The 26122-nt window shown below is 41.7% G+C and overlaps 1 protein-coding gene across 5 annotated transcripts in view; it reads right to left on the bottom strand.

Annotated features, from left to right (window-relative positions):
* LOC134337728 (tumor necrosis factor receptor superfamily member 5-like) overlaps nucleotides 1-26122 on the bottom strand; it is a 68497-nt gene that overhangs the window by 28249 nt on the left and 14126 nt on the right. For all 5 annotated transcript variants that reach the window (XM_063032945.1, XM_063032941.1, XM_063032943.1 and 2 more), the window contains 3 exons: nucleotides 23415-23560; nucleotides 16698-16723; nucleotides 8688-8790 (listed from right to left, as the gene is read on the bottom strand). In XM_063032945.1, coding sequence (XP_062889015.1) covers nucleotides 8688-8790; nucleotides 16698-16723; nucleotides 23415-23560 — 275 coding nt within the window. The remainder of the gene's footprint in view (nucleotides 1-8687; nucleotides 8791-16697; nucleotides 16724-23414; nucleotides 23561-26122) is intronic.

Here is a 26122-nt window from a genome sequence, read left to right as displayed (position 1 = left end):
CACGCGACAGTGAGTATAGGGATAGAATGAGGTGGAGGATAAATGCGTGGCTGAGGGATTATAGCAGGGGGCAGGGATTCAGATTTCTGGATCATTGGGAGCTCTTTTCAGGCAGGTGTGACCTGTACAAAAAGGACAGGTTGCAGTTGAATCACAGGGGGACCAATATCCAAGCGGGGAGGTTTGCTAAGGCTATTGGGGAGAGTTTAAACGAGAATTGTTGGTGGGGTGGGAACCGAACTGAAGAGATTCGGGAAGAGGCAGTTGGCTCACAAATAGAGAAAGCTTGGAGACAGTGTGTGAGGGAGGCTTGGCAGGTGATAGAGAATGGACGCACTCAGACCGACGGTTTGAGATGTGTCTATTTTAACACAAGGAGTATTGTGAACAAAGCAGATGAGCTTAGAGCGTGGATCAGTACTTGGAGCTATGATGTGGTGGCCATTACAGAGACTTGGATGGCTCAGGAACAGGAGCGGTTACTTCAAGTGCTGGGTTTTAGATGTTTCAGAAAGGACAGGGAGGGAGGCAAAAGAGGAGGAGGTGTGGAACTGTTGATCAGTGATAGTGTCATGGCTGCAGAAAAGGTGGACGTCATGGAGGGATTGTCTACGGAGTCTCTGTGGGTGGAAGTTAGGCACAGGAAGGGTTCAATAACTTTACTTGGTGTTTTTTATAGGCCCCCCAATAATAACAGGGATAAATAGTAGCAGATAGGGAAACAGATCCTGGAAAGGTATAATAATAACAGAGTTTTCATGATGGGACATTTTAAGTTCCCAAATATCGACTGGCACCTCCCTAGAACAAGGGGTTTAGATGGGGTGGAGTTTGTTAGGTGTGTTCAGGAATTTTTCTTGACACAATTTGTAGATAAGCCTACAAGAGGAGAGACTGTACTTGATTTGGTATTGGGAAATGAACCTGGTCAGGTGTCAGCTCTCTCAGTGGGAGAGCATTTTGGAGATAATGATCATAATTCTATCTCCTTTACAATAGTATTGGAGAGAGATAGGAACAGACAAGTTAGAAAAGCGTTTAATTGGAGTCAGAGGAATTTTTGAGGCTATCAGGCAGGAAATTGGAAGCTTAAATTGGGAACAGATGTTCTCAGGGAAAAGTACAGAAGAAATGTGGCAAATGTTCAGGGGATATTTGCGTGGAGTTCTGCACAGGTACGTTCCAATGAGACAAGGAAGTTACGATACGGTACAGGAACCGTGATGTACAAAGGCTGTAATAAATCTACTCAAGAAGAAAAGCTTACAAAAGGTTCAGAGAGCTAGGTAATGTCATAGATCTAGAAGATTATAAGGCTAACAGAAAGGAGCTTAAGAAGGAATTTAGGAGAGGCAGAAGGGGCCATAAGAAGGCCTTTGCGGGCAGGATTAAGGAAAACCCCAAGGCATTCTACAAGTATGTGAAGAGCAAGAGGATAAGACATGAAAGAATAGGACCTATCGAGTGTGACAGTGGGAAAGTGTGTATGGGACCGGAAGAAATAGCAGAGGTACTTAATAAATACTTTACTTCAGTATTCATTATGGAAAAAGATCTTGGTGATTGTAGTGATGACTTGCAGCAGACTGAAAAGCTTCAGCATGTAGATATTAAGAAAGAGGATGTGCTGGAGCTTTTGGAAAGCATCAAGTTGGATAAGTCGCCGGGACCAGACGAGATGTACCCCAGGCTACTGTGGGAGCTGAGGGAAGAGATTGCTGAGCCTCTGGTGATGATCTTTGCATCATCAATGGGGACGGGAGAGGTTCCGGAGGATTGGAGGGTTGCGGATGCTGTTCCTTTATTCAAGAAAGGAAGTAGGGATAGCCCAGGAAATTATAGACCAGTGAGTCTTATTTCAGTGGTTGGTAAGTTGATAGAGAAGATCCTGAGAGACAGGATTTATGAACAGTTGGAGTGGTATAATATGATTAGGAATAATCAGCATGGCTTTGTCAAGGGCAGGTCGTGCTTTACGAGCCTGATTGAATTTTTTGAGAATATGACTAAAGACTTTGATGAAGGAAGAGCAGTAGATGTAGTGTATATGGATTTCAGCAAAGCATTTGATAAGGTACCCCATACAAGGCTTATTGAGAAAGTAAGGAGGCATGGGATCCAAGGGGACCTTGCTTTGTGGATCCAGAACTGGCTTGCCCACAGAAGGCAAAGAGTGGTTGTAGGCGGGTCATATTCTGCATGGAGGTCAGTGACCAGTGGTGTGCCTCAGGGATCTGTTCTAGGACCCCTTCTCTTCATGATTTTTATAAATGACCTGGATGAGGAAGTGGAGGGATGGGTTAGTAAGTTTGTTGATGACACAAAGATTGGAGGTGTTGTGGATAGTGTGGCGGGCTGACAGAGGTTACAGCAGGACATTGATAGGATGCAAAACTGGGCTGAGAAGTGGCAGATGGAGTTCAACTCAGATAAGTGTGAGGTGGTTCATTTTGGTAGGTCAAATATGATGGCAGAATATAGTATTAATGATAAGACTCTTGGCAATGTGGAGGATCAGAGGGATCTTGGGGTCCGAGTCCATAGGACGCTCAAAGCGGCTGAGCAGATTGACTCTGTGGCTGAGAAGGCATATGATGTATTGGTCTTCATCAATTGTGGGATTGAATTTAGGAGCCAAGAGGTAATGTTGCAGCTATATCGGACCCTGGTCAGACCCCACTTGGAGTACTGTGCTTAGTTCTGGTCGCCTCACTACAGGAAGGATGTGGAAACCATAGAAAGGGTGCAGAGGAGATTTACTTGGACGTTGCCTAATTGGGGAACATACCTTATGAGAACAGGTTGAGTGAACTCGGCCTTTTCTCCTTGGAGCAACGGAGGATGAGAGGTGACCTGATAGAGGTGTATAAGATGATGATAGGCATTGATCGTGTGGATAGTCAGAAGCTTTTTCCCAGGGCTGAAATGGTTGCCACAAGAGGACATAGGTTTAAGGTGCTGGGGAGTAGGTACAGAGGAGATGTCGCAGTAAGTTTTTTTTTTACACAGATAATGGTGAGTGCGTGGAATGGGCTGCCGGCAACGGTGGTGGAGACGGATATTATAGGGTCTTTTAAGGGAGCTTTGGATAGGTACATGGAGCTTCGAAAAATAGAGGGCTATGGGTAAGCTTTGTAACTTCTAAGGTAGGAACATGTTCGGCACAACTTTGTGGGCCGAAGGGCCTGTATTGTGCTGTAGGTTTTCTATGTTTCTAAATCAAGAAAATAGCCAGGATTCCGCTAGTTTATTTGGGACACTATGCTACTTAATTGGGACATGAGACTATCAGTCACATGCACTTGTGTAGCCATTAAACACTACACCGTGCTTAGAGCAAACAGCTGTGTGTGCTTGTGTTATGTTATCCATTTGGAACAACAGATGCTGATTTGAAAAGAAGTAATTTTTTTTGATCATTTTGCATTTTTCATTTCGGATTTTTTTTTAAATTTGAGACCCTTGCCAAGATGCCATGGAAAGATTTGACACTAGCTGAAAAAATTACTCTAATGGACTGAATTGAAAGCTATCCACCAAACACCACTCAGCTGGCAGAAGTAACTGATGTGCCAAAATGCTGATGAGACAGGCCTTTTTTATTGTGCCACACCAGATGGTTTCCTTTGATACAAACATGCAACACTATTAGGGTCAAGGAAAGCAAAGGATTGCATAACTGTGTTGCATTGTTCAAATATGTCAGGAACTGATAAAAAAAACTGTTGGTTATTGGGGAACTGCATTAAACCTCGATGCTTTAAGAGGCGAAGAATGGATAGTTTACCAATTGAATTCTATGCTAATAAGAATGTGCGGATGACTTCGAAATTTTTAAGAAATGACTGATGAGTTGGGATATGGAGCTACAAGCAAAATTCCTCTGCTTGTTGACAATTGTACTGCACACTCTAATGTAGAATATTTGAGAAATATCCTTCTGGAATTTCTGCCTGCCAGTACAACATCCGTGGTGCAACCAACGGATATAGAAATCAGAAAAATTTATCGTTGGCTAACGACATTACTTCATGCAGGAAGGCAATGAAGTCAGTCCATTATCTGCACTAGGTCTCAGGACTGATTTTGTTAACTTACAGTCAATCAAAAGAACACTCCTGTGTACACTCGATGAATTCCTCTATTGGTAACCATTACAAACTAGTGCACAGTTTATTTGTATAGTAGTAATGTTGGTCGTTCTAACTTGTTCTATATTTTATTTAAATACATAAGTTGTTATTCATTTAAGCAGTAGCTTGTTTCTTTATATACCTTTTTAACTATTTCCATGAAACTTGGTGGTAATTGGGGCAGCCGCTTAATTGAACAAAAGCATACGGGTCCTAATGTATCCCAGTTAACCAAAATCCACTTTCATTTTCACTGAGAGATGGCACCCCAGAAAACAACACCAGTTTGAGTTACTGTAATATGAGGAAATAATGTTCTCAAGCCACATATGGTAACTGATAGTAACTTCCATAGAAATTCTTAACTTAAAGTTTAATTTATGTTTGTTTCTCAATCCTTCAAATGTTAATTAGTGATGTATGTTAAAAAAAGCTTTTTTTTAAACTTCCGGTGCCCTTTTTAGCTCTCTCTCACTCAAGCTGTTCTCTTTCCCAATTTTTGCTTTTTGCTGTGCTGCTGCTGCCTGTAGCTATTGCTATTCTTTGACAAGCACGGTCTGAGACCCAAACAGAATATCTTGACTTGAAACATCAACTGTTTATTCTTCTCTATTGATGCTGCCTGGCCTGCTGAGTGCATCCAGCATTGAGTGTGTTACTCTTGATTCCCAGCATCTGTAGGAACTCTTGTATCAACGGTTATTGCACCACGTGCATGTTCATGGCACAAGCTAGTAGGACTTATGATGGTGGATGTCAAGAGCCACTGGATGGTAGTTTCTAAGGCATGCTATTTTCTTTTCCTGTGGCATTGAGATGATAGTGGTCTTCTTAAAGTATGTAGAAACCTCAGATTGGAGTAGGAAGTGGTTAGAAATGTACGCATAAAACCCTGTTTGTAGGTCCATAAAGGATGAAAGGATGCAGGCCAGATATGTTCTGTGGGCTCACTCGGAGGAAAGCCGATCTGACATCTGCAACAGTGACTGTGGGTTCAGGTGTTTCGGAGGCTGTTGTCATTTCAATACCCTTCTGTTCAAAACATGCATTGAGCTCATCAGTGATAATGCCCAACCTGTTATAGCACGCAAGCCCTGATGGCTGGTCTGGGACTCGATCCGTCTCTTGGCACTCCTGATAGCTTTACAAAGGCCGTAGCTCAGTTTCATGTACAGGTCAGGGTCAGCTCATTAGAATAGAGCAGACCTGCAATTCTTAGGGAGTCGATCTCTCGGTTTATCATGGTTTCTGGCTGGCAAACACCCAAACTGACCTCTGTACTGTGCAGTCCTCTAGACACTTGCTGATGAAGTCTGACTGTGGTGACATACTCTTTTAGATTGGCCACAGAGTCCTTGAATATTCACCAGTCTACCGACTCTCAGAAGTGATGTAAAACTTCATCTATTTCCTCAACATGAGAAATTCTGCAGATGGTGGAAATCCAAAATACACGCAAAATGCTGGAGAAACTCAGCAGATCAGGTAACATCCATGGAAATGAACGAACAGTCGATGTGTTGGGCCGAGATACTTCTTCAGTCCTGGATGCTGCCTGATCTGCTGAGTTCCTCCAGCATCTTATGTGTGTTGATATCTATTTCCTCAGATCAGCATTGTATGATTTTCTGTACTGGATCCTCACGGATGTCAGTGTGAACTAACAAGCCCAGGGATCAGGCATATATTTACATTGGGAGCTCTAGGGCCATTTCTCAGGTTTCCAGGATGCCGGACTAGGAAGTTTCAACCTGTCTAACCATTAAAATCCTCTAGGAAAAGGCTACATATATGAATGAGAAACTTAATTGCCTTACAGAAATATTAAACAAAAGAAAACCACAATACAAACAACAGAAAAGAAAATGTACATACGTTTTCATATGAAAAGGGAAATGTCACTGATAAAATAAAATTCATTAGAACATAGTTTATATAGTTGAACTATGCTCTATGAACGTAGAACGTAGTACAGCAGAGGAACAGGTCCTAAAGCCCACAATGTTGTGAAATAATTAAATTAGTAATTTCTTCTATCTACATAATATCCATATTCTTCCATTTCCTGCACATCCATGTCCCTATCCAAGAACCTTGTGAACGTCCCTATTGTATTTACCTCTACCACCACCCCAGGATGCAGCACATTCCAGGCACCACCACTCTTCGGAATAAAAATGCTTTTCTCACACATCTCCTTTGAAGTAACTCCCTCTCACTTAAATGCATACCTTCTGGTAAAAGACATTTCAACGCTGGGAGAAAGATACCGGCTGTCTATCATTGCCTCTTGCTAATCCTATAAACCTATCTCAAATCTTCCCTCAGTCTCTGCTGCTCCACAGGAAACAACCCAAGTTTGTCCAACCTATTCCTATAGCTAGCAGATGCACTCTAAGCCAGACAGCATCCCGGTAAACCTCTCTGCACCCCCTCCTTCCCATAATAGGGTAACCAGAACAATGCAACATTCTAGATGGGGCCTAAATAGAATTTTATAGAGCTGCAACAAAACTTCCCAACTCTTCAGCTCAGTTCCTCAACATGCAAGGCAAACATGCCATATGATTTCTTTACCACACTATCAACTTGTAATCACTTTTAGGGATCTACGAATTTATGCCCCAAAATCCCTCTACTCACCAACAGCAATGGTCTTTCCATTAACAGTGGATTGTCACTTTATATTTCCAAAAGTGCATCATTTCACATTGGACACAACAGGAATTCTGCAGGTGCTGGAAATTCAAGCAACACACAAAGTTGCTGGTGAACGCAGCAGGCCAGGCAGCATCTCTAGGAAGAGGTACAGTCGACGTTTCAGGCTGAGACCCTTCGTCAGGACTCTACAGTCGACGTTTCAGGCCGAGACCCTTCGTCCTGACGAAGGGTCTCGGCCTGAAACGTCGACTGTACCTCTTCCTAGAGATGCTGCCTGGCCTGCTGCGTTCACCAGCAACTTTGTGTGTCATTTCACATTGGATCATTTCTCTGCCCATATCTGCAGCCTGTTTATATATTGCTGTACCCTTTGCCAGACATCTACGCTATCTACAAGAGCACTAGTCTTTGTATCAGTTGCAAACTTAACAACCACCCATTTACGTTTTCATATAGGTCATTAATATGTATCACAAACAGCAGAGTTCCAAGTACAGATCCCTGCACAGCACCACAAATCAGAAACCTCCAGCTAGAATGAGTCCCATTGACCCCTACCCTGTCTCCTATGGGCAGGCCAATTCTGAATCCAAACAGCCTATTCACCATGGATCCATGCAATTGTTATCTTCTGGATGAATCTCCCTTGAAGGAACTTGTCAAAACCTTACTGAAATCCATTCCTGGCGTATATATTTTTTTAGTAAAAATATACGTGCACCACTTTTGAAAGCTAATGAAACGCACTCTGTTGGCATTGAGATAATCTATATAATACTAAAGCTCTCATGTTCTGTCTGTCTGTTTGTGACCTCCAATTAGCACAAACACTGCATTACAGTGGCACTTCTTTTGGTTAAATCGAATTAAAATGCGCTAACTTACAGAATGCAGGCAAAGTTCAGGGTTATATATTCGTATAAAATTGCTTATTCGCCAAAAATCAACAGGCCGGCTTTCACTTGAGACCCGATTGGCCATCATGGAAATCGGGACGCGACGGCCCGACGCATGCGCGCGGCCAGCCTCAGCAGCGACACCTACTGGAGCAAAAGGGCAGGGCAGCTCTATTTCCAGGGGTCACATCTGCTAATCACCATCAGCATGTGCAGGATTGGAACAGATCTAACTGCTAGCCTTCAATAAAAGATAATTAAATCTTATTGTAATGACATACTTCGAGACACACATAAAAGCCTTTGCTGCAAAGGACAGCGGTGACTATATCACATCCATTTAGGAGAGCCTCAACCACATCATCAATAATCAGCATCCTTTGGTGTTACTACTTCGTATCTTCTATCCAGTATCTGGGTTAAAAAAATGGTCAGCCAATTATGCCATGTGGAAAGGGAAGGGGGTCATTATAGTCAAGAGATGATGCCAAACGTCCTCGGAAGCGGCAAGGAGAGGGAGAGAACAAGAATTGGATGAGGCCAGGGCCGCACGACTCCAGGATCAAAGAATCAGGACAAAAGAAGATGAGAGAAGAAGAGACAGAGGAGGAGAGGCATGCACGTCTCCAGGATCAGAGACAAACAACAAACAGAAGAGATGAAGAGTTGAAGAGCTGAAGAGACGGGGGATGAAAGGGCTGCACGTCTCCAGAATGACAACGAGAGGCACAAGGGTGGCTGATAAACCAGAAATGATGCCATCAAAAGTGTCCTTCGTTAAAGGAGGACCAGCTATATTTGCTTTGCTACGCGTCGTTCTTCTTTAATAAACTGAGGTTTTCTACTACACTTTCCAAAGCAAAGTGATACTAATAGCATTCAGGAAAATTTAATGTTCATTCTGGTCACATCAGACTGCACTACCCTTCTCTCAAAGGGTGCCCCAACGGGTCACCCCATTGTCTAGTTATTGCATAAAATACTGGCCATCACTTACCTGGAGAACACAATAAACAACAGACACCATCATTTTCGTACTCCCCTGGGTCACAAGCAGTTGTCACTGGAACTTGGGAAATCAGTAATAGAAGCAAAATAATCTGTAATTAAACATTAAATTTAGGAATTAATACAACTCAAAAAAAAAAATTAAACAGAAGTATCACTGCAGATTTAATAAAGATCTTTCACTTCACTCGACAGTGTGTAATTATAAACCCGTATTGTTTCATGACTATTAACAAAGGAACAGTTCTCTTTCCTATAGATTAATCAGCACCGTTATTGTCAGGTTTTCAACAGGGTCTGAGGCAATTATAGAGATTATATTGCAAACTACGGTGTAATCCAAAGCATAAAATTGTAAGTGCACAGCTGCTCTAGAGTTTTGCGAGTCATTTTTATTTGAATTAAAGACAGAAAATGATAAAAATTCTCAGCTAGCCAGGCTGTGTTTTTGGGAAAGAAATAGAGTAAATGTTTCTGGTTGACAAGCAAAGTACAGAATACTTGAAATTTCACTGAAAAGGCTGGGAATACTCAGCTGGTCAGGTGACATCTGTGGAGAGATGCTGACTCACCAACAATGCTGCCTCACTACTCTAATTTTACTGTTTCAGTGTTTACCTCATGTGCCCTGTCCAGCTTATTATTTCTAGCATAAACACGAGATTCTGCAGATGCTGGAAATCTTGAGCAACACACATAAAATGCTGGAGGAACTGAGCAACTATAGAGGGGAATAAATAGTTGATGTTTCTGACCGAGACCCTTCGCCGTCAAGGCTGGAAAGAAAGTGGGAAGAAACCATATTAATAAAGTACACAAGCTGGCAGATGAAGGGCATTTCAGAATCAGAACTAGGTTTAATACCATGGGCATATATTGTGAAATTTGTTAACTTCTAGCATTTGACAGACTTTCTGTAACAAAGTGACCTGACTTTTTAAAAAATGTTATTCTAAATCACCTCCTGCTGCCAACACCAGCCACTAAAAAAAAATTATGACTGCTGAAACACAGGAAAAAGCTTGACCAGTTTGTCCAGTTTCATTGTGGCAGATGATGTTTCCTCATTGAAAGCTTTGAAGAGAAAAACTGTTAAGTGATTTGATTTGCATGTTCACTGATTAAAGTTTATCAGAATTAGAATCAGGTTTAATATCATGACATTCAATACTGTCCAAAAAGCTTAAGCACACATATAGTCAGGGTGGCTAAGACTTTTGCTCAGTGCTGTATCTGTCACCATGAAGCGGAGTGCAAGATCATAAATCTGGTGGGAGCAAAGAAGGTTGGGAATGGCGAGGGGGGAGTGTCATGAGAGAAGTGCGGGACACGTAGCAGAGAAGGAGTGCCAAGGGCAGGTGGCGGTATGTGTGCAGACATACTCAGCCCTGAGACACCAGGTAAGGTTACTTGGTTCTAATCAATTGGTTTATTAATCATTACAGAATGTTTCTCTGGTGCTTTCCACTCTGTCCCCTCTCCATTCCTCCTTTCGCAACTATGATTACCCTCTCCCTGCCCTCTTCCCACTTTTGGAACCAGGTTTCTCACGTGTCATGAAATTTGTTTTTTTTCAGCAGCAACTGTACAGTGCAATACACAAAATTACTCAGTACTGTGCAAAGGTCTTAAGCATCTAGCTATAACTATCTACCCAAGGCTTTTGCCCAGTACTGCATGTCCTGAAATTTGTTGATTTCCATCAGCAGTACAGTGCAATACATAGAAAACTACAATTTACACTAAAAATACATTTTAAAAAGTAAATTACATAGCGCAAAAAGTGAGCAAAAATAGTAAGGTACTGTTCATAGGTCAGTTCATTGTCTGTTCAGAAATCTACTGTAAAGGGGGAGAAGTTTACCCTAAAACATTGAGAGTGTCTTCAGGCTCTGTTTCTTTCAGGATAGCTCCTCTGGACCTGTGGAGTGACATCAGGTTTGGCAGGTGTCTTGTCAAAGACGACATTCTCGGTTGCTGGTGTCACATTGCTGTCAGTGACATGATCATCACTGAGAGGCAAGTCCAGAGACTGTAATGTGTCCATCTTGCTGGATGCAATCAACTCAGGTGTGTTCTTCAGTTGAACATCCACTATCTGGTCCACAAGGCGTCTCCATGTCAGATCTCCAACATCCACTGTGTACATCAGTGGTCCAGTTCCTGTAGCTATCATACCAGTTGTCCACCTGTTCTCTTGGTAATCACACGGTTGGACTTCCTGCCCAATCTCAAAGTTCCTTGCTGATTCTTTTAGCAACTGACTGAACTGTTTATTCTGCATTTCCCTCCAGAGGTCTGGTTTCAGGTCTATGCGAGATCTCAGATTCCTGCTCATGAACAGTATTGCAGGTGTTTGATTTGTCATCACAAGGACAGAGTTCCAATACACAAAAAGGAAGTTGTCCACCTTGTGCCGAAGAGAAATGTCCTCCTTGTCAATCGCTTTAATGGACTTCTTGAATGTTTGGATAAATCTTTCAGCAAACCCATTCGTTGCTGGGTGCTGAGGAGCTGATTTGAAACGTCTGAATCCATTTTTCTTCATGAATCACCTGAATTCTGATGTGTATCATGGTTTGTTGTCACTCACAATTATTTTCAGATAAGCCAGTTCTGGTGAAGATCGTCCTCAGAGTGGAAGTAGTCCTTTCTTAGCTGGTTAACTTCATTGGTACGACCTCCGGCCACTTCAAATGAGCATCCACAGTAACCAGAAACATGGAGTCCATGAATGGCCCAGCAAAGTCAATATGTACTCTTTGCCATGGTGATGACAGTCACTCCCACGGGTGTAACGGTGCCTGTGGGGGTGCATTTTGAACTTTTTGGCATCCTGAACAGCTTCTGGCCAAGTTTTCAAACTATTCCCGGCCACCACACATTGCTCCGTGCCATACTCTTCATCTTGACTGTACCCAGGTGTCCTTCAAGCAGATTCTCTAACACTCTGGTATGCAGTTTAGAAGGAACAGCACAAGATCCACAAATCAGCATCCTTTGACGTACTGTTGGTTGGTCTCGTCTCACTGAGAACTCTGGAAACATTGGGTTACCATGAGCTGGCTATCCTTGCATGCTGATGTCATAGACAATGTGGAGTCATTCCTTGTTTTTCTTTACATTTCACAATTGTTACCAGCAACTGGTCTACCAATGCTGTGTGGAACACCTCTGCTGAATCACAGCATGAAGACTTCTCTTCTTCAGCTGCCAACAGTGGAAGACATGACAAGCTGACAGTGTTGCTGTGTTGTTTGGTACCCTTGAACTCTACTTCATAAGAGTGGGCTCCTAGGAACAGTGCCCAATGTTGTAGCCGGGTAGCAACATCACTGGAATTCCCTTCCTGGATTGAAAATAGACACAAGAACATGGTGATCTGTCACTAGAGTAAACTTTTGTCTGTGGAGGTAGTGATGGAACTTCTTATTCCCCATACTAGATTAAGTCCCTTTCGGTCGATCTGTGCACAGTTACATCTTGAGCTCAGCAGTGATCTTGAAGCAAATGTAATCGGATGTTTAGATCCATCTTTCATAGTGTGCAACAAAACGGCCCCAGTGCCATAAGGGAATGCATCACACACCAGTCTGACGGGCAGTGATGGGTCATAATGGCTGAGCAGTTCATCTGACGTTAGTAGTCCCTTTGTTTCCTTGAACGCTCTTTCACATCTTTCTGACCATTCCCACTTTGGCCTTGTTTGCAACAGTGTGTTCAACGGATGCAGCATTGTAGCAATGTTGGGGAAAAACCGGATGTAGTAGTTTACAAGGCCAGAGTACGACCTGAGGTGTAACACATTTTCTGGTTTGGCCAGTAGCACTGCCTCAGTCTTGTCTTGTGACTTATGTAAGCCATGCTTGTCAATGACATGTCCACAATATGAGATTTTATTCTTGAAAAACTCACATTTCTCTTTTTGCATGCAGACCATACTCACTCAGTCTGGTAAGCACTTTACCAAGTTTCTGGAGGTGCTCTTCATCATTTCTACCAGTTACAATGATGTCATCAAGGTAACATTGTGTTCCTGGGATACCTTGGAGCACTTGATCCATTGCTCTTTGCCAAATTGCTGGAGATGATGCGGCGTCAAAGACGAGACGATTATACTGGAAAAGTCCCTTGAGAGTATTGATCGTGAGGGATTTCTTGCTCGACTCCGCAATCTCAATTTGCAGATAGGTTTGTGACAAGTCAATCTTTGAAAACCTCTTCCCGTCTGCCAAAGATGCAAAAATGTACAAGATGTTTTCTATTCATGGTAGAGGACTGCACAATACACAGCACTGGGTTGATGCTCACTTTGGAATCCCCATGTATGTGAACTGCTCCAGCCTTCCCTTTCCTGATCACCGGGACAATGGGCATGGCCCAATCACTCCACTCAAACTTGCAGAAAATTCCAGACGCCTCCAAGCTCTTTAAGTGCAGCATCCACTTTAGGTTGTAGTGTGCAAGGCATTGGACATGCTTTATGGAATCTTGGTGTTGCAGCTTCATCCAATTCATTTCTGGCCTTCATGCCTTTGAGTTTATCAATGTCCTTCCAAACATTTTCTCATTAGAATCAGAATTAGAATCAGGCTTATTATCACCGGTGTGTGACGTGAAATTTGTTAACTTAGCAGCAGCAGTACAACGCAATACATAATATAAAAGAAAAATACAAAATAATAATAATAATAATAAATCAATTATAATATACATATATTGAATAGATTAAAAATTGTGCAAAAAACAGAAATGCTATACAATATAAAAAGTGAGGTAGTGTCCAAGGGTTCAATGTCCATTTAGTAATCGGATAGGAGAGGAGAAGAAGTTGGTCCTGAATCACTGAGTGTATGCCTTCAGGTTTCTGTACCTCCTACCCGATGGCAACAGCAAAAAAAGGTGGAGGTCCTTAATAATGGACGCTGCCTTTCTGAGACACCACTCCTTGAAGATGTCCTGGGTACTTTGTAGGCTAGTACCCAAGATGGAGCCGACTTAAGTTCACAATCCTCTGCAGCTTCTTTCAGTCCTGTGCATTAAGCAGCTGTGACAGTCTCTGGTTAGTGTTATCGTCTGGGCTGCAGTTGCCTGTTGATGAGATATTGAGAACTTTGATTGAGTGCCAGTCTAGTTGGATTTTTCTCAACCATTCACATCTGAAGAGGGTTGGCCCTCCACTTTTCAACACAAAGCTCTAACTGTCGTGCATGGCCTCCATTTGTCACATTCACTTCCAGTTTGCCTTTGGGGGGACACATTTTCACTTGTGTAGGTCTTTAGCATCACTCAGATCTTCTCTAACGGTAGCTTAGAAAACACAGTCTTTTGTAGTCAGCCCTTGAAATTATAGAGAAAGCTGACACATATTCCAGTTCCTTATTCAGTTTTACATCAGATATATCTATAGAGATCCATATGATTTTGTTATCCACTTCAGTAATACTACGCAGTTCTAGGCATGAAAGCTCACCTTGTCAGAGCCTGTGTTGTCTAATACTGTTTTACATTCAGTCACTTTATGCATTTGCTTAGTTTTGTGTGTGAGACTTTTCACTCTTGTGCTTTTTGTCTGCCTTGCACACTCTCACTATGTGACCTTGTCTTGACAATTTCTCCAAACTTTTTCTTTGAACCAACAGTCATTTGCATCTTGGGAGGATTTGCCACATTGATAACATTTTTTAGCTTTTTGCACCATTCAGGGATATTTTGTGCATTTCACATTCTAACCTCTTTTCCTGTAGTTCTGCTGCATCCTTTGCTGCAGTCTCTAACGATATTGCAATGGTCAATGCCTGTTCTAAGGTTAGGTCTTTTTCTGACCGTGGCCTCTTTTGGGTGCTTTGACTATGCATGACATATACAAGCCTGTCCCTTAATGCATCAGAAATCCCATCTCTGAAATCACTGTAATGATAAAGTTTGCGTAGTTCTGCAATGTATTCAGAAATGCTTGCTTCCTTTGACCGGTTCCTTTTGAAAAATCTAAATTTCTCAGCTATTACCAGTGATTTATAACTCAAGTGATTTTGTAAAATTATTACAAATCTGTCAAATGACTTGCTTGCTTGCTGGCTTTTCAGTGGTTGCTAAGTTGCATAAGAGACTGGACGTTCCAGCCCCCATTAAGCTAAGAACATGGGGTTGACTTGCACCAGATTGTTAGCTCCTGGAGAACAGTAGTCTCCAAAGCTTCACTCTTTGCACAGTTTGCTAACTATTACAAGGTTGCACACATTTACCATATACAAACTATTAAGAACTGAATGCATTACCAAAAACAAAACTGAGCAATTTGACTTAACTGGAACAAACTCCATGACTCCCTGGAAGATTCTCCCATCTCCACTCAACAGTAAACTTCTGACAACACTATCCCATGCAACCGAAAGGGCGTACAACATTATCCTTCTGCTTATCCACTATCCTTTTAGATCTTTCCTTCCCTTTATCCCAGAAGAATATCAGACTTTCCAGGTGAAGTCATTCACCTAGAGTGTTTCCAGTTTTGAGGACTTCAACCACTGTTCACAGCATGAATCATCTGAGCTTGAGAAACCTCCATTCAGTCTGCAGCAAGGCTGATCCTGCCACTTTGCAATACTCCCACTTTGACTTCAGTTTGCAACCTCCTACATTTCTCCAAAAACGCCCAACACTAACTCAAGATACAGCACATCATCCTCCTTCTGGCTATGTTGCGGTCCTCTTACAATTCAATTTATGACAAAATTCAATCTCCTACCACTTAAGTAATGCAAGCACAGCACCATGGAATTTCTAGGCAGGTAGCTTCTGCACCAACACTGCCAAGTTAATCCTCTTACTATAGTGCAACCATATACCTTGTCTAACTGATGTGCACATTGGTTGGAGCCAAAATCTACCAGAGAACTATAATTTTTTTTAAAATTGCAAAGTACTGGGCCAGAAGATAGCGATGACACTGGAGTATTGCTGTCAGGATTATTTGCAATGAAAGATGGCAATAATTGTAATTCTAGGCCTGGAGGCCCAGAGGCCTCTCCTGAAGTTGGAGGTCTGTCCATGTGTGTCGGTAGGAGAGGAAAGGGCCTTGTTGTTTTGTTGACTTGCTGCTTGTTGCGTTCTATTGTTCTGACCAGCATGGCAGGTATACTATGTTGGTGCCAGAATGTTGGTTGTTAATGCAAATGACACATTTCACTGTATATTTCGATGTACATGTGATAAATAAATCTGAATCTGAATCTCACCCGTGGAGAGAGCAGTGCTGGTCTAACCTGGGCATAAAACATTACACTAAACATCCTGACCATAACCAATTGAAAAGATGCTTCTTATGACCAGTTAGTTGTATATTTGCCAAACCCGATCCTTTCATTAACAAGAAAGGCATAAACACCAACAGAATAAGTAAACGACAAGGACCGCAGTAGATCAGGTTCTCAATGCTTATTAAAGATTAAGATTAAAGTCTGTCCTGAGCCTTTGTGGCTCATCAGGCCGCTGCTTATGCCGGTTTCCGTGGCGTGAAGCGACTGAGAGTACGAGACTCCCCCCCCCGCCCCCCCCGGATAGGACACCAGTCTATCGTGATGTTAACTCCCAGCATTTTTGCCGGTACCCATTCTCAGCTGGGTAGACTGGAGCATTGTGTGGTTAAGTGCCTTGCTCAAGGACACACACACTGCCCAGGCCGAGGCTTGAACCCATGACCTTCAGATTGCTAGTCCAATGCCCTAACCATGCGCCACACTCAATATTTATTGCTTAATTATCATTATTTTGCAGTTTGTTGTCTCTTACACATTGGTTAATTGACAGTCCTGTTGTGTGCAGTCTTTCATTAATTCTCTTATGCTTCCTGGATTTACTGTGAATGCCCGCAAGAAAACAAATCTCCCGGTTGTATATGATGACATGTGTACTTTGATAATAAACTTACTTTGAACTTTGATCACCTGAAAAGTCATTTTCTCTCATAATAAAATGAAGGAATATAATGTAATCTTACCTTTTTGAATTCTTCATATTTTGTAGCTGAAAAAAAGAATAATGTAAATATATTTCTACAATTACTTAAAAAGATCAAACATCTAAATTCCTAATAAGGACAATCTCAGAAGGCCGACAATATTAGTCCCTCAGGGTTTGTCTTTGCTACTTTCCAACTCTTCCCAGGCCTAATCCACTGTATTTTATTTTGATTTCTGCTGTCTTCAAATAAAGTACACCACCATGGAAACATAAGCAGCAAGTATCCTTCCCTTTGAATAAACCCCCTCTCATCCTGTCTCCTATAAGGACACTATATCCATCTCTCAGCTTCTTTGTCTCCACAACATCTGCTCTCAAGACGAGGGTCTCCACTGCAAGACATCTGAAGAGTCCCCCTCCCATAGGAAGCACAGCTTCAACCCTGCTGTGGATGATGGAGCCCATGCATGCATTTCCTATATGTCTGCTGTCTCGTCTCACATTCCCATTCTCTTCCCCACCCACCCTCCAAGCTCTCAGCAGACAAAACAGAGTTTCCCACCACATTCAACAAATCACTTTTGGCACTTCAATCAGCTCCACAGGATCCCACAACCAAAAACATCATCATCTTTCCCCAACTTCCTGTTCTCCGTAGGAACCATTCTCCCTGTGATGCCCCAATCCATTTTTCCCTTCTAAGCCCACCCTGTCCCATCCCCTGCAACAATAGGAGGTGCAACACTTATCCCTGCACTCCCCTTCTCCCGCCATCCAAGTGCAGTAGGGATACATGTGCAATTCTTCCATCCTGCTCTGTTGCATTCAGAACTTGTGAAATGGCCTCCTCCACACTGGCAAAACCAAGTGTAGACCAGCTGTTTAGTAGTGCACCAGCACACTCTCTGCAATGGTCATGTCGAGATTCCAGTTGCAACCTGAGTTTCCATTGCATCCACAGCTGTTACTCAATTTGTTGAGTTCTTATTTTTTGTTGAAGTTTTCCATCCATTTAGATATTCCTGATCTAAATGTTGTAATTCCATATCCAAGATGTGTACCTAATCAGAAAGCCTTCTGGTGAGTGTTCTTATCTACTTGGGACAGCAGTAGGGAACAGAACACTCATGTGTATTTCCCCTGTAACTACCTACCTGCTCAGTTTTCTTATGATGTGGGTAAACTTAAATTCACACTACAGATTATATCAATACCACTGAAACTTGCAGGGGCAACAGTAGATTTGCAACTACAATTCTATTTATAACTTCATAGATAAATAGTTATGGTTAACGGGGAATTTCCCTGTTATCAGTGTGTGTACACATTAGATTCTATGCACACATGATGCTCCAATTTATTTATATTAAATATAACTTTAATTTTTAATACACAATTTTATTTTTCTGCATAAATTGTTCCGATGAGAACATTGGCCTGTTTCCCTTTCCTCAGATGTTCAATAATTTCAGGATTTTATTCTTGTTACTTAAATAAGACCGTAAGAGCTAGGAGCAGAATTAGACCATTAGACCATCAAGTCTGCTCTACCATTCTTCTAAACTCTCAGCGAGTACAGGTCCAGAGACACCAACGGTCATGTTAACCCTCTCATTCCCACACTTATTCTTGTGAACCTCCTCTGGAGTCTCTCCAATACCAGCACATCCAAAACTGCTCACAATATTCCAACTGCGGTCTGACCAATGCCTTATAAGGCCTCAGCATTACATCCTTGCTTTTATATTCTAGGCCTCTCGAAATTAATATTAACATATAACAATAACGTTGTTTCCAACAGGATTTAAAACTGAGTCAGCATTGTTGAATTCTCACCTGCCAATCAACAGCAAAAATGGTGCATGAATTCTGTCAATTTTTCTATGCATTTAAATGGAACAGAATTTAAATGTTATCATTTGATCAGAACTGATCATTCTGCCATCACTGGTTGTCCCATCAACTTGACTGATAAAAGGAGACACAACATGGTCAGTCAGTCAGTATGGCTTGCCAGTGTAGTAAACAATGGAATGGTGCCTGAGCATAAAGGAGGAGAAGATGGCAGCGCGAGGGCAGCACGTGTGGCCTCTCCAGTGACGAATATCTGTTATCTGTCAAGTTAGGGGACCGTGCACATTTCTGATTTATGGAGACGGATGCAAGAGTACGGAGGAACATCTGGAAAACTTCTGAAATGCCCGCTTCGCTGCCGCTGCTACTGTGTGGTAACCGGAATCTCCGGAGCAAGAGACCCCGAAATTCTCAGCTTTGCTTGTTTCAGTGGCCGGGGCGAGGTCGAAGGCGCTCGGCAGAGGATGGAGCTCGGGAGGCTGTATTGGAGGGGCTGGTCAGAGGCTCGAAGTTTTCGGACGGATGGACTCAGTGTCGGCTATGGTCAGCTGCTTCCAAGGCATCGGCAAGTTGACGGTGCTTGGAGGTTTATGGCAGGGAGTTTCTCCCTTTTGTCGCCTGCTATCGGGGACTCGGGAGTCAATCAACTCGGGGCTATTGAGATTGTTTTTTACCGTGCCTATGGTTTGTTCTTCATCAAATTATGGTATTGCTTTGCACTGCTATAACTGTATGTTATAATTATGTGGTTCTGTCAGTGTTAGTCTTTGGTTTGTCCTATTTTCTGTGATATCACTCCAGAGAAACATTGTATCATTTCTTAATGCATGTATGCATTTCTAAATGACAATAAAAGAGGACTGAGTGTTCTCATAATCTAAGTCTGCTATTCAAACAGACATTGCTGTACATTTTACTTGCCAGCTGACTTGCAGCCCTCAACTTAGGCTCTTTTGTGGCTCTCTATATTGGATGCAGTTTATTGAAGTGAACAACTATACTTGGATTCTCCAGTTTATCAGCGGGATTCTGAATTTCTTGCATCATCGTCACAACTTTAGCCAACTCTGTGTCATGACCTTTCTTGACCTAGTCATAGAGCTCAGCCTTCAAGGGTCCAGTCAGGTCTGTAATAACAGTAGCTGGTTCTCTCAAGGATCTCAACTGATTATTTCCAAAGCAAAGGTGAGAACTGCTTTATCTCCACCTGCTGAGTACATGACCAAACTTCTGCAGCTGTAAAGAAATGTACTTCGGTTACAAGTCTGATATACAGAGACATTTGCCTTCAGGGTCACTGTTATCTGAATATATAGTTAGAATGATTTTGGGAATTGGTAGGTCTGAAGTTTGAGAGAGTTTCAAAGAAAGCATTATCCATACATTATAAATATGGAGCTGTCATTTGATGTTTAGCACATAAAATATCAAGCCCCATGTTAGGCCAGCAGATCTTTCCACTGAAAGCGTCTCTGTATGATGCCTGCTGTGCCTTGTCTTGTCCAATAAAGAAGCTGCTTTGTATCTACCAGTACATTTCCCTGATAACTTCATTCATGCAACAACATATATAATGATCCATATTCTTGGTCCTGAACCAATATGGATGTTTATCAACAGCATTAACTGGCACAATTCACTCCAGTGAGTGCTTCTTAGGTTTTTCTCAGATTCTTGTTCTGTGGATCTTTGTTTACACAACACTGAAATGTACAACTGTCTGTGTTGGTATTTACTTCTCTGTTCTGGCGTTGTGTTTCCAACTGTTCTTAATTCTCGTGAGTAAACTTCATTTCATTTCTCTAATGGAGAACTAAAAGTTAGAGAATTGAGTAGAACACCAATCCTGCTTTGCCACAAACAGACTCTGGCCAAGGTAATTTCAATAAACAATCTGCTCCACATTCAAAAAGCCATTCTTAATTAACTGTTTGAAAATTTAAGAATATGCAAACTTTTAAGTTCTATTTTATGGACACTTAAACGTAGGGGCATAAACAAGTTGTGCATTAAACTTTAATGGACTTTAAACTTTATTTCTCCTTTTAACCTGTGGTATTCTTTCTAGTACCAGTAACAGACATCCCACCCTGCAAAAACTTATTTCAGGGAGGTAGCACCATCAATTTGCGGGAGACTCCCGGAACTTCCGGGAGAGGTGGGATGTCTGCAATAGAGTAGCTCCTTAGCAGGCAGCCAGCTAGTTTAAATAACGTTAGCTATGCTAATGAACGAATGACACCTGTTAAACTCACCTCAACATGTCTTTTACCATCTTAACCCACCATGGGCAATAGAAAAGTCACTGTTGCAAACAGTGCAGCGAGCAACACTCTCATTATTTTTGACCCCTATTAGGCAGGGGTACACTTCAAGGTAGTCTGGGGTGACATACGTTTTATATTTTCTTTTTTTGGAATACTCTCCCATGACGTGCTCTTTCTCTCTCTCTCACGCTCAAAAATTGAATTCCGGGATAGTGTATCTAATTTGCAGGCATCAGGGAGCCACTATTAATATGCAGGAGAGGTGGGATGTCTGCAGTAAAGCAGCATCTAATGGAAATTTAGATAATCTCCACCAAAAAAATTGAACCAAATGATAAAGGAGCTTCATGACAAACTATTTTGTTGATAATGCTAATTTAAATGCCAGAAGTTAGGTCTTGAATTAAAGATTATTTAGAAATATGGTCATAAAGATCAAGGTATTCATCACATTACCTAAATAACTGGGTAAAAAATATAAGGATGGGACAAGGAGTAAGCTCTCTGGCCCACTCATCAGGCCCATCTACAGGGATGACAGAGGTTATGGAGAGAAGGCAGGACAATGGGGTTGAGCAGGATAATAAATCAGCCATAATGGAATTCTGCTCATGTCTTACGGCCATACCCGTTTATTGATTAGGTCATTAGGAAGTAGTTGACAGAGACCATTTGTCAATCCTTCAAAACAGGTAGTTAAGCTCATACACAGGGTAAAGATAACGGGCAGGTATTTGACAACTTTCTCAGATGAGCCCTTCATGCTGGCCTTGTCTTGACACAATACTTTGATCAGCTCAGGACCCAAAGAGGTCACTGTGGAGTCTTGTCCAAAAGTGAAACATTTCACTGTCCACTGTTCCACCAAAAGCAAACTGACAAATGCTACTGGTTGTACACAATTTTGTATAATTTCAGATAATTATAATGACTGGAATTGCTTTGTGAGCCAAGAAAACTTTCCTATTCCTGATCTGTGAGTAGCTTGTGATTCTTGGAGAAAAGTTAAAGCTTTACCCGAGATCTGAAGGAAAGGCATGAAATGAAAAAGTTTGCTTCCATTTTGCCTCATTCAATAATCTGGTGGCAGCAAGCAAATTTCATCAGTCACAACAAAAACAGACTCCATTACCATCTGATGGTTGAAGAACTCTGACAATCTACTTCCTCAAGGACAATTAGATGGGCAGTAAATACCAAATTTGCCTGGTATGTCCACATCAGAATGGATGAATAAAAATGGAAATCCTGCATTCTACAGAAGGTATTCAATCAGTCCATTAAATCTATGCCAACACTCAGAGCATTCGGAACCATATCACTCCCTCAAGCACTTCAAGCTTCCATAAGACCATAGGAGCAGAATTAGGCCATTTGGCCCATTGTGTCTGCTCCATCGTTTCATCATGGCTGATCCATTTTCCCTCTCAGCCCCAATCTCTTGCATTCTCTCCATACTCCTTCATGCCCTGACTAATCAAGAATGTATCAACCTTTACCTTAAATATATCCAATGACGTGACCTCCACAGCCGCCTGTGGTAACAAATTCCAGATTCACCACCACAGATTCAGCCAGGAAGAAAATCTTCCTCATCTCCGTTCTAAAAGGACGCCTCTCTATTCTGAGGCAGTGTCCTCTGGTCTTAGACTCCCCTACCATAGAAAACATCCTCTCCACATCCTCTCTATCAAGGTCTTTCAATGTTCGATAGGTTTCAATGAGGTCACCTCTCATTTCTTCTGAATTCCAGTGAGTGCAGGCCCAGAGCCACTAAACACTCTTCATATGACAAGCCTTTCAATTCAGAATCATTTTTGTGAACCTCCTTTGAACCCTCTCCAATGTCAGCACATCCTTTCTTCGATAAAGGGCCCCAAAACTGCTCATAATTCTCCAAGTGAGGCCTCACCAGTGCTTTATAAAGCCTCAATGTTACATCCTTGAGTTTATATACTAGTCCTGAAATGAATGCCAACATTGCATTTGCTTTCTTCAGCATGAACTCAACCTGCTAATTATCCCTTAGGAGAATCGTGCACAAGGACCCACAAGACCCTTTGCACCACAGATTTATTAATTTCCTGACAACTTATACTCTTACATCTAAATAAACCTCTCTTCATCACCCTGCTTCTTCCACCAACCTTTTACACCAGGAGTAATATTCATGATGGTTTGGGAGGAAACAGGAGCAATGAGGGGGAAGGGAGATCACAGAGAGAACATGCAAAGTTCCCACAGACAGCATTTCCTTTGTGGTCAGAATGGAACAAGGGACCCTGGAGATGTGAGACATTTACACTGCCTGTAATGTCACTGTGGTGACCATAATGCAGTTCCTTTGTGGCCAGTATTGATTCTCATTGTGAATTAATTTTGACATTGCTACAATTGAGAGGAAAAGTAATTAGAATGGGACTCAAAACCAAATTCTGGGATCTGAATAAATTGGACAAAGCTTATAAGCTGAAACACAATATTTGGACTTAATCTACTTGAATACCAGCAAAGTGGAAGCAAAAGGACATGAAGCATCATTAACAAATAGATTTATTTTACCAAACACATACTGAAATCATTATACCAATCGAACAAATGGCCTTCTGAAATATATGGAAGAAATCCCATACCTGAAAATAACAAGCAATATTTTTCACTGTTTTCTTGGTATGTGATATAGGTAACGATAGAAACAATTAAGAGCAAAGCCTGTAGATTTGGGGCTACTACATTGAGCTTTTCCACTCCAGCTGGAATTTGGACCATGTGTTTATCCCTGTGGAAAATGAAAAACAGAGTCAAAGGTCATTATCACTGATGCTCCAATAACTGCACCTCCCAAGAATGTTCAGCAATTTTTCTTTCTAAAGAAAAAATAAGTCAATTTCACTACCCTGTTCTTTTCCCCTTATCCCGAGAACTTAGACCCTTTTATTTATTCAGTATTCTTTTTGAAACTACAATTTCTTTTTTTCAACTTGTTCCTTTGCCTGCTAAAATGTTACGATCCTTGCCTCCCACTCCATTTCCTATGAACATCAGCATCATGAAAAGGGAAGAATTATTGTTTCTCCCCATGTCGTAACTTCATGGTAACATTAGCATTGCTAACAATGGGATTTTTAACAATTCCAGATTCTTTTCTTCATGGAATTTAAATTCACCAGCTCACCAGACTGATAATTCAAGCGAAAATAGAGATCATTCAGTTGCATTTAAGGAGAGACAAATAACTTGATAATGCATCAGTCAAGCAAATATATCTTATTATAATTCTACAGGGCCTTGATGAGACTAGACTTTTGCTCTCCTTACCCAAGAAAGGATACACAGGTTTTTATCTTTATTTATAGAAGTATGTATGTTCGTCCATCGTCAACGTCGATGAGGACCTCGACACCAGATGGTGTAATTTATAGAAGGAAAATGCATAAAGCAAGCAGACTTTTCCAACCAGACAAAAAAACACAAGTTGCATTTCAGAGGACGAGAATTATAGTCAATATATATCTTTGAGCACTTAAAAATATATTAAACATCTCTGAATAGCAAATTTAAAATTTAATTATTAAAAATATACTCAGTGTCCACTTTATTAGGTACTTCCATTACCTAATAAAGTGGCAAGTGAGCGTACATTAGTGGTCTTCTGCGGCTGTAGCCCATCCACTTCAAAGTTCAACCTGCTGTGAGTTCAGAGATGCTCCTCTGCACACAACTATTGTAAAGTGTGTGGTTATTTCAGTTAGTTACCTTCCTGTCAGCTTGACCCAGTCTGGCCATTCTTCTCTGGCCTCTCTCATTAACAAGGCATTTTCACCCACAGAACTGCCACTCACTGGATGTCCTTTGTTTCTCGCACCATTCTCTGTAAAGACTGATGCGCAGGAAAATCCCAGGAAATTTGCAGTTTTTAAGGTACTCAAACCACCCTGTCTAGCATAACTATCATTCCACAGTCTAAGTCACTTAGATCACAGTATCTCCCTATTCTGATGCTTGGTCTAAACAACAAATGAACCTCTTAACTATATCTGCATACCTTTATGCAGTGAGTTGCTGCCACTCGATTGGCTGTTTAAATATTTGCATTAATGAACAGGTGTACAGGTGTACCTAATAAAGTGGCCACAGAGTGCCTCAGAACACTTACTCAAGACAAGAGGAGGCAAATTGCTTTCTTTAGGAGGGTTCAGAGTCTTTTGATACCTGAAATACCAATGGAAACAGCTTCTTCTTTAAGGCAGGTTCTTGATAAGCAAAAGGATGAATGATTATTGGGAGTAAGCAGATTTGAAGTAATAAATTGAATCTGCTTATGATCACCTAACTGATGATGGCATAACTTTAAGGAGCTGAAGGATCTACTCCTGCTCCTAATTAATGTAAGTACACAAGTAGTAGTGGCACATTACATGCAAAGGTAACAGCAGGGCAGATAGGAGACAGAACTGTTACTGGTGTTCTAGTTATGGTGATAGTAACACTGAGGTTTATGGAGTTGGCCATACTAATGGGGAGGGTTCTTCCTGTGATTATTTCGGGGTGACTGATGAAAGAAGCTTAATGATGATGATGTCAGAACACTTGATGGCTCTTTTCTACTTTATCCAAAAATGTCCTTGCAATGATGTACAGCATTTGGTATTGTATGGCCAATGTAGACCCCCTCTCCAAATTAGGACTCTCATCTTTGAAGATGGCTATCACTTTCTCACTGTTGAAGATTGCCTCTGTAAAACGACTTCTCACAGTGATGTTTTAGTTGCAATGCTGCTACGGTGGCGGAACTGAGTGATGATGGCGCTAAACGGCGACTCCTTTGCTTGAATCTTCGGAAACAGCTTTATTTCTATCTTTGATATCTTTTTTTCCCCCTTTCAACGTTCTTTTGAAGACCCTGACCTGGAGTTACACGCTGAATTCAGTTCTTTGCGGGCCTCCTGTCCAGCTCTCAGGACCTCATGTTTAGCCACTTTTCGATATGCCAAGTATGCAGCCTGGAAGGCTAGTGTGTCTTCAGGGTGCTGGATTTTCATGGCTTTGGAGGCGGACTGATTCAAGGCTGATGCCACCGCCAACGACTGATGTGTCGCGGGAGAACAAGGAAGATCAGAAGCAGCAGGCTTGCTGTTGGCTGTGTACCCAGAGACATAGAGCACAGAAAAAGCGATGTAAAGACTTTTAACACCATAAATCCGCCAGTTGTTTTATTGTGTCTCCCCTCAACAGGTGAAACGGGGACACCTCTTTTTCCCTTCTTAGGGAGGGGGAGACACACACACTGTGCTATGTCGAATACTGGGTGAACGAGTAGTCTTTGGGGTACTGGAAGTCT

This window comes from Mobula hypostoma, chromosome 25, assembly GCF_963921235.1.
Source record: "Mobula hypostoma chromosome 25, sMobHyp1.1, whole genome shotgun sequence".
Classification (NCBI taxonomy): domain Eukaryota; kingdom Metazoa; phylum Chordata; class Chondrichthyes; order Myliobatiformes; family Myliobatidae; genus Mobula; species Mobula hypostoma.
The sequence above is the reverse complement of the archived record's forward strand: the minus strand, read 5'-3'. Positions and strand labels throughout refer to the sequence as shown.